At 31.2% G+C, this 15,436-nt stretch overlaps 1 protein-coding gene across 6 annotated transcripts in view; it reads left to right on the top strand.

The window, feature by feature from the left end:
- Positions 1–15,436, top strand: part of LOC143253945 (uncharacterized) — a 110,489-nt gene that overhangs the window by 68,203 nt on the left and 26,850 nt on the right. For 5 of the 6 annotated variants that reach the window (XM_076508578.1, XM_076508582.1, XM_076508581.1 and 2 more), the window contains exons 12-15: positions 2,004–2,186; positions 4,317–4,420; positions 6,659–6,822; positions 9,017–9,125. In XM_076508578.1, coding sequence (XP_076364693.1) covers positions 2,004–2,186; positions 4,317–4,420; positions 6,659–6,822; positions 9,017–9,125 — 560 coding nt within the window. The remainder of the gene's footprint in view (positions 1–2,003; positions 2,187–4,316; positions 4,421–6,658; positions 6,823–9,016; positions 9,126–15,436) is intronic. The other variant, XM_076508580.1, reaches the window with a different exon arrangement.

Genomic DNA, 15,436 nt, shown 5'->3' with positions numbered 1-15,436 from the left:
ATGGTGTTCCAGGTAAAAAAATATAGGTACGCTGTGCCTACTAGTTTACACGACACTACGTTTCTGATAGTGGTAATATACATATTGATTTAGATTTAGAATTTTCTATTGTTTTTATTACTTCGGTAATATAACAGCAAAATACTATAATTCAACAATGATTTGGATTTAGAATGTAACTATTTATTTAATTCAAGAGAAGTTTGTGTACTTGAGCCTGGTAGGTTCTTGAATGAGTGTTGTTCCGCAAGACGTGAGAAGAAAAACTTGGATAAACCGTAGTAAAGAGAGAACTGATAGGTCTAAATAAAAATAGAAACGTTTTTCAGATTACTTTGTGCAACGTTTCGAGAAGACGTCAATCGACAGGCAATAGCGACTGTAACACGGCTATATAATAACATGTGATAATGGTGTTAATATATCATACGAAAATAGTGTCAAGATGTTCAAACAACCTAAAGTAAAAATGTACGTCTAAAATTTCAAGTAAAATATTTTAAATTCTCACTTATTTATAGTGATGTAATAAACTTTGGTATTTACCACAAAATATTTCAGTAATCTTATAGAATGTTTCTTTATTTAATTTATTAAACATTAATTTCTGTATCAATATTTAAACATTAATCGTGAAATATTGTAACTCATTACAAATTTTTCAGAATCTGACCAATTGTAAAAGCATGACATACTAGTATAAGGAGAGGAAAGACCATATATTGAAAAGAAAAATTACAAAAAAAACACATTTAAATTAATATCATAATTAATTATTTTAATTTCTACAAATGAATAATGCACTTCTGTTTCAATAAATGAAATATTTCCATAATTATATCTACTGGATAATAGTTCTAAGCAAAGTATTAGGCATGGTCAAATAGTTACGTCCCACTAAATATACCTGCCCTTTCAGCCAAGGGTGCGTTATAAGTTACGATCAATTCTGCTATTCGTTGGTGAAAGATTAGTCCAAGAGATGGCTGTGGGTGGCGATGACAAACTTCCTTCCCTGTAGAGTGTTATTAATTTAGGAACGGCGAAAAAACGCATATGAAAGAAATGCACATGCATGTACATCTTTTTAATGGGGCAAGATAACCTTCGAGAAGCTTTGCTCGAAATTCAAATCTGTGACGATCATAACTCCAAGATCAAAGAGCCTAGAAACTGAAATTTTGTACACAATATTTCTAATGTTGTGCACTTTGTATTATTATTTTCCTTGCTGATAAAAATAATCCGTATTACGTAAAACGTTCATGATTTACAAATGATATTAAAATCGAGTGAATCTGTTATCTTTGAAAATAAAATTCATTGAAATCTTTGTGTGATTTGATAAAGAGTATTCAATAAAAGGAGTTTAGTGAGTTTTGAATACTGCTTCAGAGAGATATTAATGAAAACATCCTACATCGTAAATAATAATACTTTCTTAGAATTTCATCCTTTCTGCATAATTTCATTACACTTATCATTTAAAAAAGTCATTATCCTCATGTTCATGTGTTTGCCACGACTTGATTTTTCCATTAAACGGGCCCGGCTTGGCCAGGTGGTTAAGACACTCGACTCATAATCTGAGGGTCGCAGGTTCGACTCCCAGTCACACCAAACTTACTTGCCCTTTCAGCTGTGAGGGCGTTATAATGTTACAACCAATCCCACTATTTGTTGCTAAAAGAGTAGCCCAAGAGGTAGCGGTGGGTGTTAATGACTAATTGTTTTACCTCTCGTCTTACACTACTAAATTAGGGACGGCTAGCGCACATAACCCTCGTGTAGCTTTTTGCGAATTTCAAATCAAACCAAATCCACTTAGCGAATGTTGGAATTTCTATTGGCATTAATCGAACGGCTCTATTGAAATATATTTTAAGTCAATTAATACTCTCTTTTCTTGGGTATGACTTTTCAAATTCAAGTTATATATGTTTTTGTTTCGAATAATTTTTATAATTTACTTATCACGTAAAAGTGCGTATTTCTATACACAGCTGCCATCCTTGGACTGGAAAGTGTGAGTGCAAAGATGGATGGGATGGAGAGACCTGTTCTCGACCATGTCCACCACTAATGTACGGCCCCTCTTGCTCACAATACTGTAATTGCGAAAATAATGCATTGTGTGATCCTGTAAATGGTACCTGCCTCTGTGGTTTAGGTTACACAGAGAAAAGGTAAGTTATTTTTTCATTATCGAATAAAAGTATGCTTTAAGAATTTTGACTTAAAGAAAGAACGAAAAGAAAAACTATATCTTGCAGCATTAAAGCCAAACAGAGTACAAATTTATATAATTAAGTATAGGTTAAGGTTTATATACCACTAAGCAGAGGCGTCGCTAGATGCTTGCATACAGGGCCCGTGCCCCGAATCCTCATTTGATGTCTTGAAAAATAACTATAAAACAATGAGAAATGTCAATGACATTTATCATACTGAAATTTCTAAATTTCAGGGCCTAGGGTATCGGCCCGATCTCTGACTCTTTCAAGAATCTAGCGATACCTCTGCTACTAAATGTTCTCTTTCGTTTTTTCAGGCAAATTTAATAGGTATTTAGAAAGAGCTGAATATGACACAATATTTACAGAGGCATGAAATTTAGTATACACATATGAACAGATACCTGAAAATTAAAACTACGTGATCTTACAGACATCTCGGTTTTCATGGTACCTGAAGCAGTGTTCCCTCTAAGTTGTACGGGCCACATAACAACAAACGAAATGCTATGACGCTTCGTTATTTTAGCCGCGCACATCCTCAGTAGTAGTAAGGAATCTCAACACGTGATGGCCTTTACGACCTTCATTGTGGATAGGCCTAAAAGCCCAAATAACCAGCTGGTAGCATACCAAAGCGGCCTAATGATCCTGAATATACCCCCTTAAAAACTGGTAGCGTACGTTCGTGAATTGTCTTAATCCTAGAACACATTAAAATTAATTATGCATATGGATTAAAAACGTAAAAGGGAACATTAACTTGAAGATAAATAATTACATGAAGGATTGATAACACTAAAGTAATCCACGTTTATGAGAAGGAACACACCGTGTTTACACAGATATATGTGTAAGTGTAATTATGACTATTACAGAACTAAACGTGTAGCCATAGAAACCCGAAATGTAACTTCATAATAAAGATGCCAGTTGTAATAGAATTGAAACAGTATTATTAAATTCCTTGGAAGGTAGAGAGAATCTAATTTGATATGGAACCACACACTAATACCATACAACAAAGAAGCAGCTGTTCGCAGATGTATACTCTTCGAAACAAGAAATGCAAAAGGGATATTTTTTTATTTTAAAGAGAAATATATGTAATAACGTTACAAGCTCAGAGTATGTGATGTTACATGTGTTAAGGCACTGATTGTCAGACCAAAATGACAATAAAAGTTGTGCACTTTGAAAACAGAGGAAAACATCGGATTTTTCGCCAAAGCGCATGCGTGTCCAATAAATTTGTTTGAGAGATCTGCATGTTCTGCAAGTGCAATATGTGCCAAATTCCTATAAACGTGACGGGTTCTCGGTTTCCATAGCTCAGTGATAAGCCACCGACACGCAGTACAGTTACGCCAAGACTGACTGAAGCACAACGCAACAACGCCATTGGTCGCTTGGACGCAGGCGAATCTCGATCAGATGTTGCCTTATCTGGTGACTACAACAAATAGACAATAAAAACTGTTAATTTCTTATTCAGTTTTTATACCTTAATGTGTAATATGATCACAATATGCAATTGTGGTCCACTGAGCAACAGTGGATATATTGTTCACTAACCTCCTGAATGTTTAGATAAAGTTTATAACTTTCCATCCAGTATAGATGTACTGCAGTTTCCAAAGGAATTTCTGACATGCAGTGCTGATGTGTGAACAAAGCTGATAACCTGATCCAGAACAAAAGTTTTTACAAATATTTTATTGTTTATCTAATTAATTCATGTGAATTTAACTTTCAGTCACTGTCTTTATTATTTGCCTATACATTGGGTTATATATCATTTACTGAGATTATACTTTGAAATTATTATTTTTGGTTTTATTTATTAAACTGTCTATCATAACAAAAATATTCATTTAGATTTATATGGCTTTAAATTACACATTAATATTACTTTGTACTATTTTGTTTTATTTGCTATGAAATACCTTTTCATTTTTATCTTATGTAATTTTTCAACCATATAAGAATGTTGAAGAGTAAAATAGTTTTCAGAAAGATTATCTATTTTAGCACAATCAACAAATGTGCTTATAATACATAGAAAGTCCTTATTTGTTTTAGTTGTGAACTGCAGTGTCCCCAAGGTCTCAGCTGTACTAAGAACTGCTCCTGTATACACAAGGAAAACTGTTCAATTGTTTCAGGACAGTGTATGTGTCATTTGGGTATGTAGTTGTGGGGTTTGTATAAGTCTAGATTCTTTACAGTAAGTGTTTGTGACTTTTTGGCACTAACTTTCAACAACTAACACACAATTAACTTGTTTTAAATAGTATATTCAAAAGATATTAAACATAATATGAGAATTTGTTACTCTAGTGGATATCACATTTGTATTCAGAGCTCATAATAATTTTCTCTTTCTCCTCAAAGTCCATACAAGTTTGTGCATTTACTTTAGAACATCCTCTGACAAGAAAAAAATATTTGTTCGTTCTTCTGTTATCGTATTACAATTAATGATAAATTCATTTAAGAGATAACCCATTATAGTTAAAATAACAATCATCCAATCTAACTTCACTTTTTTCACTTTCAATAACTTACTTTCTCTTTGTATCTGCATGTATTTATAACATGTGACAAAAAAATCTAGAAATATTTAGCCCTCTTGTAACAACAATATTACAAGTATTACACATAATGAGAAAAACTTAGTAGCTTTGACTGGAATGATATCAATAATATTACAGAAGTCTAGTACAACAGTTACACTGTCTACACTGAACAGTTTTGTATATTCAACATTAGTAATCATAGAATAAGTACACTTTACAAAATTTTTGACTAATTTAAAAATATCAGTATTAGGATTTCTGTATGATGTATATTTATAATGTTTATTTTCTACTGAACTTCTGTATGATCTATTATGTTGTGTATTTCTAATGTTGATGTATAGTGAGCCATTGTATGATGTATTGTCTAGGTCTAGTTGTTTAGTTGTTTTTCATATGATGTATTGTACTGCCTTTTTATTATTGTATTGTGAACTTTTGTATAATATACTGTTATGTACTTTTAGTGCTTATTGTTTAATAGATTTCTCGATGGGGTTTTGCATTTTTGTACTGATTATTGAGTAGACCTTTGTATGATTATTGTTTCTGAATTTCTATTATTGATTGTTTGTTTAGTTCTATAAAAGGTATTGTATTGTGTATTTCTAACGGTAGTTGTCTAGTTTAATTCTGTATGATATACTGTGTTGTCTATTTTTAGCTATGTTTGTCTAGTGGACTTCTCAATGGTGTGTTGTGTTTTCTATATCTAATGCAAGTTCTTTAGATTAATTCTGTATGGTGGATTGTGTTGTGTATTTCTATTGTTAGTTGTCGTGTGGACTAGTGCATGATATATTGGCTTCTTTATTTATAGTTTTGACTTTAATGTATTTCTGTTATGTAATGTGTATTTTATTTATAGGTCTGATTGTATAGTTATCTGTTATATGATGCATTGTGTTATATATTTCTTGGTTTGATTGTTCAGTGTAATTTTGCATAACATATTGTGTGTATATTTCTAGTGGTAAGTGTTTGGAAAACCATTTTATCTGTTTTACTTTTCTGGGTTATAAAGGTATTGTTATAATTATATCTTATATTGGTTTTTGATGGCCTGGACTGAATAAACTGTGGCTGATTAACTAAATTGTTGTTCATAACGCTCAGTATATAATGAATGGGTTTATAGCTAATGCTAAAAAATAACAGGTTTTTATTTTCATCCATACAACTTAGCTACTACTTTCAAACTCATTTATCAGGTTTACTTTTCAGAATGGTATGACTTGTGGGAATCTCCATGAGCTATTCTGGGTAGATTGTTTACAATATTTCTTAGTCAATATATTTATTTGTTCATATCTCCATTCCTTTTCACCCAGTAACAAGGAATGAAACTTCCAGGGCTGAAACATTACACTGCACATATTTTGAAAGGGGTTTTAAAAGTTATATATGTACATTATATAGAAATCACATTATTACAGTACCTGAAAAATGTGAAATATTCAGACATTCTTACACTTTTGAGTCATTTCTTTAATCCTATATTTGGTTTTTGGTTATTTTAACATTAATCTCTCAAATTTTCAGTTTTTATATTATGTGAGTCTCATAAAACTTTTATATATTTTTTCACTAATTATAAATATTTACGTTTTATCTTTCTTAGTCTCATATTTTCACATTTATTTGTTTTACATAACTAGAGAGAGCTTATATTTAAATTTTTCACAACATTAGTAGTTCACTCAAATTGTTCTGTTTAAACATATTATGCATACAGTAATGAAACATCACAAACAGAGACTCTTCATGTTTAATTCCTTCATTACATGTGTAATTCATATAAATGAATTTAAATAACATGTTCCTTTATATTAATCTTTGTTACAGATTCTGATGAGCTTCAATGTGAGATGCCCTGCCAACAAGGACTGTTTAATGAAAGCTGTAGACAGAGTTGCCAGTGTAAAAATGGTACAGATTGTGATCCTGTAACAGGAAGATGCAATTGTATGCCAGGGTACACAGGTTTATTGTGTGATAAGATGTGTCAGGTTAGTTGCTGTATCCTAAAATAAACAAACTTACTCTCTGGTCAGTTATGTGATGTTTAGGGCTGATGATGGAATATACTGTATAATCAGATGTATGACATTGGTCTTTGTGATCATGAGATAAGATTATTCGCTTTGGCTATGATACACACATTTACTCTCTGATTGTATTTGTTAACTGTGTTTTTCATTAGATGATATCATTCTAGTATGAGTGATACTATAAATAGAAGCATTGATCTGTTCTAACAGTAAACTGTGCTATTGCCTAAGGGTGTGATATCCTTTAATAACTGTGGTATATCATTCAGTAATGTGAATGGCACGTATACCAGGGTAGAGAACTTTGTGTGTATATATATATATATATAAATATTATATTCTTCTTTGTATAGACATATTTCTCACTTTTGTTAAAACTCTCAGAGATAAAAATACGCTTAATAAACTTCTGATTTAGATTTAATTTCAGAGATATGGATTCCTTAAATCCCAAATCTGAATACTTCTTTATAATATGAGTGTAGGAATAATTTGTGTGGAAATTGCTGTTGCATACCATTTCCTTAAGTGCCAACTTTTTGGGTTATTACACTATTACAAAATGCCAACCAAAGCCAAAATTTATTTTTGGTACATTCATTCCAGAAAAAGTGTATATTGGCTGTAGTTGTTACATGATTTGCTGATTTTAAATAATCTTTATATAATATGTTCAATCTTGTTTATGTCTTGAGGCAGTTGTAAAACAAAGGTTTGGTAATAGACATCCAGCAGTGATGCTGTACATACACATATTTATCTCTTTAAGCCTTCTGATGCAGCAATTTAAGTGTAGGCTACTTGAAACAACACTACAATAGTACTCTTTTTGTTAATTTATAGTGACACTCAGTGGAGTGCCATGTCTGTGGAGAATCAGGCAGTTCACAAATGATTGCCTCCATACACACAGATGAAAGAGTTTTATATTAAACACATTACGAAAGGCTGCCAAGAATGATGAATTAGAATACACCTTTTTTAGATATGAAGTTTATAATCTTTACATTATGCCACTTTTGTAACATTGGGGTTTTCGTGAACTATTTGTTTGCATATCAACACTCATACATAGGATGTGATATAAGATACCTTCTTGCAGGTCAAAATAATCCATCAGACAGTTTTCTTTTTTCTTTCATTCATTATTTTTCTCGTGTTAAAATTATAATTGTGTGTGTGTGTGCGTGTGTGGGAGAAGATATGATGCAATTACCCACAAAACTTGGCCTTTTAGTCTTAAATTTTTAACAACTGTTATTGATGTTTTAAAAGATGTTTTTATACTAATATCAACATTAAAAGTTTTGTAATTTTAACAATAACATAATTATGCTACTGTAAAGAAATTTCACAGACGAAGAATATCATTTTTATATTTGATATCAAATTTAAACTTAAATAAATAAATAGCTTTTGAAAAAAGTATTTAGCTCTTTTCTGATTTGTTTTTGTATTGAAGACTAGTATGTGATGTTATAAAACCTGTTAAGTAAATAATAGTAAGATAAAATGTAATAATTTGATATAAAGGAAAGGATTTAACATTTTTTATTCATATTCACTGTTAAATTAGCCTGCTTTGAATTATAGCTATTGTGTTGTTTATTTAAAACAGGATTTCATTAGTTACCTTAGAAACAATAACTTATAGTACTCCTTGACATATTGTGTCATGTTACAAGAACCTTCTAAGTTTTTTCACTGTTTTACTGAGTATTAATATACATAATATCTCATTGTGTTTAGAACGTTATAGTCTTTGGTCAGGCTGTTCAAAATGTAGTTTGCATTACATATATAGTTAAACTAAGGTAGTTAGATCTAGACTGTGTGATCGTTAATTTAGTCATAAAGAGTGTATAGTAGTAATTCCTCAAGGGAAATTATCACAGATTATATTGTAATAACAGATTAGAGAGGAATAATTCATCCTGTCAGTTTTGTTTTAAAGTAACTGAACCAGTGTGTGTGAACTTTGAAAAGAAACATTTATTTAAAGCACTGGATGCAAATTTTTACAATGAAAACACGCTGTACAAGTTATGATATGAAGATTTTTATTAAATGATTAGTTACATTATTGAACAATACATATGTTTTTAATTTTATATTGTGCTTTATTATGATTCACATGTGTTTTGATATTCAGGAAGCATACTATGGACTCAACTGTAGCCAGAAATGTGACTGTGAATGGAACAATTCAGTTGGCTGTGACCACAAGACAGGGGAATGTAGATGTTTATCAGGATGGGAAGGTAATGTATCTAAAAGTATCATTGTTTACTGACCAGGAAGGACAGGAAACACAGCTTAAAGTATCAGTGCTTACTAACCAGTGTGAAAAGTAACACATACTGGTGTTTACTTAGCAGGATGGAAGGGTAATTATAATTAATAATGTTTACTTACTATGATGCAGAAGGAACATACACAAAATGTATTGTATTGTTGGACATCTGTTTGTGATTTTTACAAATTTTCAAGACTTGGCATTGCTTTGTGGTGTGTGTGTCAAAATCCTCTTTACTGAACATGCTTGCTCTATCAACTTTTAGGGCAGTATAATATAATATGACAGTCAATGTCACTATTCTTTGATAAAAGAGAGGCCCAACAGTTGGTGGTTGGTGATGTTGATTAGTTGTCCTTCCTCTAGACTATCATTGATAGGTGAGTGACAGCTGGTGCAAATAGCCTTTGAGTAGTTTTTTGCAAAATTTATAACAAACTGTGAATTATTTGGTGTTACTAATGTGCAAGGTTTTGTAACACTGGATTCTTTGCAGAAGGTATCTTTAATTTAATGATAAATTTCATCTATAAACAAACAGCAACAGTCTGCTTGTTTTAAAAATAATATATCAAAAGCAACTCAAACATATATCAAAATATTCTTTACACTGTTGATACTTTTATCTGGTTCAGTTACTTTAGAAAACAATTGACAAGACAAATTATTATTTTTTACTCTGTTATTACAGTACAGTCATAATTTCATTTTAAATATCACAACTGTACATTATTTATCTATAAGCTCATGATCATGCAGACTAGAAGTAGAACTCAATAATACTTTTTCAATGTGTACTTATATCCGACAAAAGTCTAGAAAATTCTACACAATATTAGATATTGTGATGCAATAACCTCACTATTGTAAACCATCACTAATTCATAACAACTGAACCTCAATGTATGATTTGTAAACAATTATGTAATCAAACTTACCATAACATTTCAATTCCAAAAATACATAAATATGACATCTATATTATATAAACTATCTAAGTTGTAATGCTTGCATTAACATTAAACTGAAACAGTTGCGTGTATTTAACATAATCCAAAATAAATAATAACTAATTAATTTATTTATTTCTTGATGCTTTTTAACCTTACTTCACTCTCACAATGTTGTAACTGCCAGTTCATTTTTAAAATATTGTAATTTCCAATTTCTCTTTTTTAAATTTTATATGTATTTGGTGTTTGCATCATTTCTGTTTCTCAGTTTCTGGTGCAATGACCAGTATTTCATTAATAATTTAGGTCAAATGATTATAGAACTAAGGAAACACCATGCTAATTGATCTACAACCAGAATAAAAATAATCAAATTATTTAGGCAAAACAATTTAGTATGCCCAGTCATTAACACTAATACAAAAAAAATATATATATACACTAAATGATTCATACAACAAGCTTGCTTAACTTATGGACTGGCTAACCCATTTGCAATCTAAGCTGGAGTACACTACATACTTTACATTAAATTTTCTAGATATTTTGCAAATTTAATAAGTTTCTATGACATCAATTTAAAGTATTCTTGCCCCATTTCAACAAGCTTAACTTATTTTAGCATATGCCCTCTTTAGCTAACAAACAAATAACAACATTAAAAATATATCTTGTAACACTTCCATATTCGTGGAATGTGAAGGTGTTTAAACAGTCCTAATACAAACATTAAACTGTCCATTCACCAGTTATTTTTGTGGTTTTTCTCATGTGAGGCCCATAGTATTCTGGTCATCTTGCTAGTGGGGATGTTCACCCTTGATAGGTGATTGAGTGATTTGCTGGTAGCTTCGTTGCTGATAATACTTACTTTGGAAATACATTTTGGAATCCTCAGTAGATTCAATTTCTATTAAAACATTATTCTAATCAAGATCACAGTGAATAGCTGTTGGCTTGGTGCCTATCTTCTCGATATATATTAAATTTTGGAGTTTGTCCTCTCTTGTGATGAGAACTGTTTGTCCATTAACATGCTGTCCAAATGAAATTTGGTCTTATCTCTTTTTATACCATACTTGCCTTTTGTTCTACTACAGGCTGATATAATTTGTTGGGGGAAAAATCATGTATAAATCTTTATTATTTAAATAAATGAAAGATTTTTCCAATTCCTCAGAATATGCTAAATTCTTTGATTCCACTATCATTTAATCAAGAGATATAAAATTATTGTCAACAATGTTTGGAATGGGTACTTCATTTTTTAGTGGTACAATAAGCATCATTCTTCTTTCCACTGAAAGCTCAATTTCAGTTGTGGTAAATACCATGTAGTGCAAAGGGGCTTCATGGTCACAGACTCCGGAGCTATCTGAAGCTAGCTAAACTTCATACTCATGTCTCCATATGAAATTAACTCACAATATGCAATTTTCCTCAGTGATAAATAACACAATATCACGAGGTATGACAAGCCTTCCTACAATAACAGTAACTTCTGTGTCCAACTGTCATTTTCATCAATCCTTTTTCTTTCTTTATCTCATGAGGCAATTTCTCACACAATTCAACTCAAACAAATCTGGTTGTAAAAACAGTGTGAATCAACATACTACAAGAATTTTCATCAATAAACTCATGATCTATTTTACTCAATTAAAGTGGCCAGCATTCATGTTTCTGCCACACAATCACAACATAGTTATTTTTGACACCAGATAAATAGTGAAAAACAAGAAAAAATGAAAAGCTGTCTATATTACTGCTTGGGACCTGCAGGAAAGCATCTTTGTATCAAACTTACGCAAATTGGCTGACATACCCATGAATAGTTTACAAGAAACCTAAGTTATGCTTTTCTTGAAGATAAAATTGAGCAAAAGGCAAGAATTTAGAATGGTCTGTACCTCTGCTTGTGACCTGTAAAAAATATTTTTGTACCAAATATCATGTAAATTGGTCAAAATATGGCGGAGTAATTGATCCCCCCAAAATTTATACTTTTTTATGAGCTCTGATCCAACAATTTTGTATTTTAGTGTGTTGGTTGGATATGAATGCACAGATGTAAAAAATATATACATAATTGGGTAGTTTTCATTTTGAAACCACAAATATCTTTAAAAGATCTAGATTATAAAGATACCTAATTTTATTAGACGTAAGAATAAACTTACCAAGTTTCAAATAAATTTACTGAGAAATAAAGGAATGGCAGTGGACTGAAACATTTATAAAAAGGAAGGAAAAAAGAAAGAAGAAACAACCGAAAAACTGTATATATCTCTCTATGGAAACATAATAAACTTCCTTTTATCTCATAAATATAATTACGTTTTAATAATCTTTATGTATCTTTAACTCTGTATTGTTCTTTGATCTAAATATGTAAACACACTGAATATTCATACAACAAGCTTACCTATTTAGCTTATTGACTGGCTAATCAGTTTATAATCTAACTTAGAATATACTAGAAAACTTGACATCAAATGTTATAAACATTTCAAAACATCCCTACGTTTTTGTAACATCAATGTATAATAGATTCCAATGGCACAGTAGTATGTCTGTAGTCTTACAGTACTAGAACTTGAATTTGATACCCAATATGGACAGAGTACAGATAAGCCATCATGTAACTTTGTCCTTAACTTCAAACAAACAAACAAAACAATATAGAATGCTTTAAGCCTACTTCCACAGAGTTAATTGATTCATGCATTATGTACCCTCTTGTGAACAAATAAATTACAAAATTTAAAATATGGCTTATAATATTATCTTTGTTTGCTTACCAGGATGAGAAGGAATCATATCTAACATTATCAGTAATTATTTTCCAGGATGTAAAGATGAGAGATCTAAAAGTAAGAATGTTTGTTGCTTATCAACATGGAAAGATAACATATCTAAAAATATCATCATTTATTTATCATGATGAAAAGGTAACAATATATAAAAGAATAAATGTTTACATAACAAAATTCATCAGTGTTCTTCCTTGATGTGGATTCTGTACATAGAGGGATTGTTTTGACTTGCAGCTTTCCTTCTATGGGTTCTAAATAGCCAATAATGTGTTTGCTATATATGGTGACTGATGAAAGGAAAGATGAGGTTCTGGTAGTTGATTGGTGACTAAATCATTGCAACATATTATGTTGATCTTGAATTTCTCTAGATGGTAGGATTTAAGATAGGGCTTCATTCTCAATATACTGGTTACTTGTGGCAATGTTTGTTCCCAGTGACATTATACAACACTCTGAAGAGTTTGTATCTGGTATATGTGTTGTTATGTTGTCTTGAGATTTTGACATTGCAGCTCATCCCCTCATATTTTTGTATTCAAAGTCCTCATTTTTTAGGACTGAATGTTACCAATTTTATCAGACTATGCAGACTATGCCATGCTTAACTATAATTCTATTCAAGGTTTTACATTGCAGCTCATCCCCTCATATTTTTGTATTCAAAGTCCTCATTTTCTGTTTTTACATTCTTATTGGCAACATTTCTTCCAAATATGTCTTTATTTTTCATATAAAAGGCTTAAAAGTGCTTGCTGGCCGTTTTTAAATTAGTAGAGAAATTTAAAATATTGGGAAGGGTTGGCTGATACATTACAAACAGATTACAGTGAAATCATTTTCAAGTTGATGGCTGTTAGAGGGGAATACCATTTGAAGTTCTCACTCATGCTACTTTGAATTCATCAAGTGAAGTTATAGCCCAAAAGGTTATCATTAACATCCCTAAATGGATAGGTTTTTCTGGTCCCTGCAGTCAGGAAATATCGGCTGTTAGGCAAATATCCTCTCAATAAATTGCAAGCCAAGTAGGTGTTTATTTTAATATTTGCATCTTCATGTGTACCTTCTGATTTTAAAGCATGTTAAATGAAATGGAAAGTGTGAATGTATATATATATATATTTCTAAGCTTCTCTTTTGTTTATCTTGCAAGTGGTCTGAACAATCTAAAACAATTTGCCTTGGTTTCTTAACTTGTGCTTGCTCCACTGGTATAGATTATTGTAGCAGTGAATGTTAGTTAAAAATCTCTTGATTTTAACCCCATTTAATGTAGACCATGTTCACAGTGTGTCAAGAATAAAGAGGTAAATAAATGGTCTGCTGCCTCTTCTGTAGTTTTGTATTCAGGAAAAATTTCATGAGATGAGTGAGTTAAAGTACTAAATTCTCTTCAATAAGTACTCTGAAGCTTTCTTTCTTTACCAATTTTAACAGACTACGCAGACTATGCCATGCTTAACTATAATTCTATTATAACTCAGAAGATTCCTTGTACAGGTTCTATGTTTTCTTTTGAGTTATATATAATTTTACTTGTCCTGAAACAAACAAAAACTAATTAGTGCACTAATTATACCAACTGTTTTTTCTGCTTACCTCTTTGAAAGCCGTGGAATCAGTCAATATCTATTTTTACCAAACTCTCTGGGATATTTACTCATGGTTAGCCTATTTCTCTATGCCAGTTTTATTTATCCAATGATGGATTCCTAACTAATTTGGCATCTGAGTGAAAGAGCTTGCTGGCACTATGATCAAATAAACCCCCCCTAGTGGTGATGTTAACCTTTCTCTTATCCATGCATGAATAATGAGTCTGTCATCCAGAGTGGGCTTTTTGCAAGTTAAACAGGCGAGTTGGAGTAAGCAACAACACAATAAGCAATAATTGGTCGTCTGCTCAGAGGGAGGAACTGTTTGTAATAAGACTTTCCAAAATATCTTTTGACTCACCATTTTCTTCTTCTAGAGAGCAACTGTTAATGTATGGTCAAGTGGTACAAAAGTCACAATTGCTCTTGTTTTACGTTTTTGCTGTTGCTATGAAATTCAGCCATGGAATTATATCAGATATATTTTTATCCACAATATACCTTTGTCACTCAACAGCGTATTGACAGCAAATACTTGTCCAGATTGATAATGCATTTCTATTCAATACTTTAACTCGATACTCAAACATTGTGTTGATTGTTCTTTATATTTTTAGTATTATAAGAGCTATTTAATTACGTTTATAGGAGTATTACTTAAATAACCAAACCGGTAGCTCATCATAAACAGGCTATGCATCTTTATTCCAATGTACCTTTCAACCCACCATTTGTTGGTTAATAAGCAAATGTGACAGTACCTTATTTTTGATCTAAGGATGAAAAACTGCAGCTCTTTCAATTGACCTTTAATATGAATATTTTAAAAAGATATTTTTATGTATGGGCCTAGATATGTTTTGAGGGAAGAAGAAGTGATAAACTTTTAACATTAAAAGGTGTTAGGTA

This window comes from Tachypleus tridentatus, chromosome 6 (assembly GCF_004210375.1).
Source record: "Tachypleus tridentatus isolate NWPU-2018 chromosome 6, ASM421037v1, whole genome shotgun sequence".
Taxonomy (NCBI): Eukaryota; Metazoa; Arthropoda; class Merostomata; order Xiphosura; family Limulidae; genus Tachypleus; species Tachypleus tridentatus.
The sequence above is the reverse complement of the archived record's forward strand: the minus strand, read 5'-3'. Positions and strand labels throughout refer to the sequence as shown.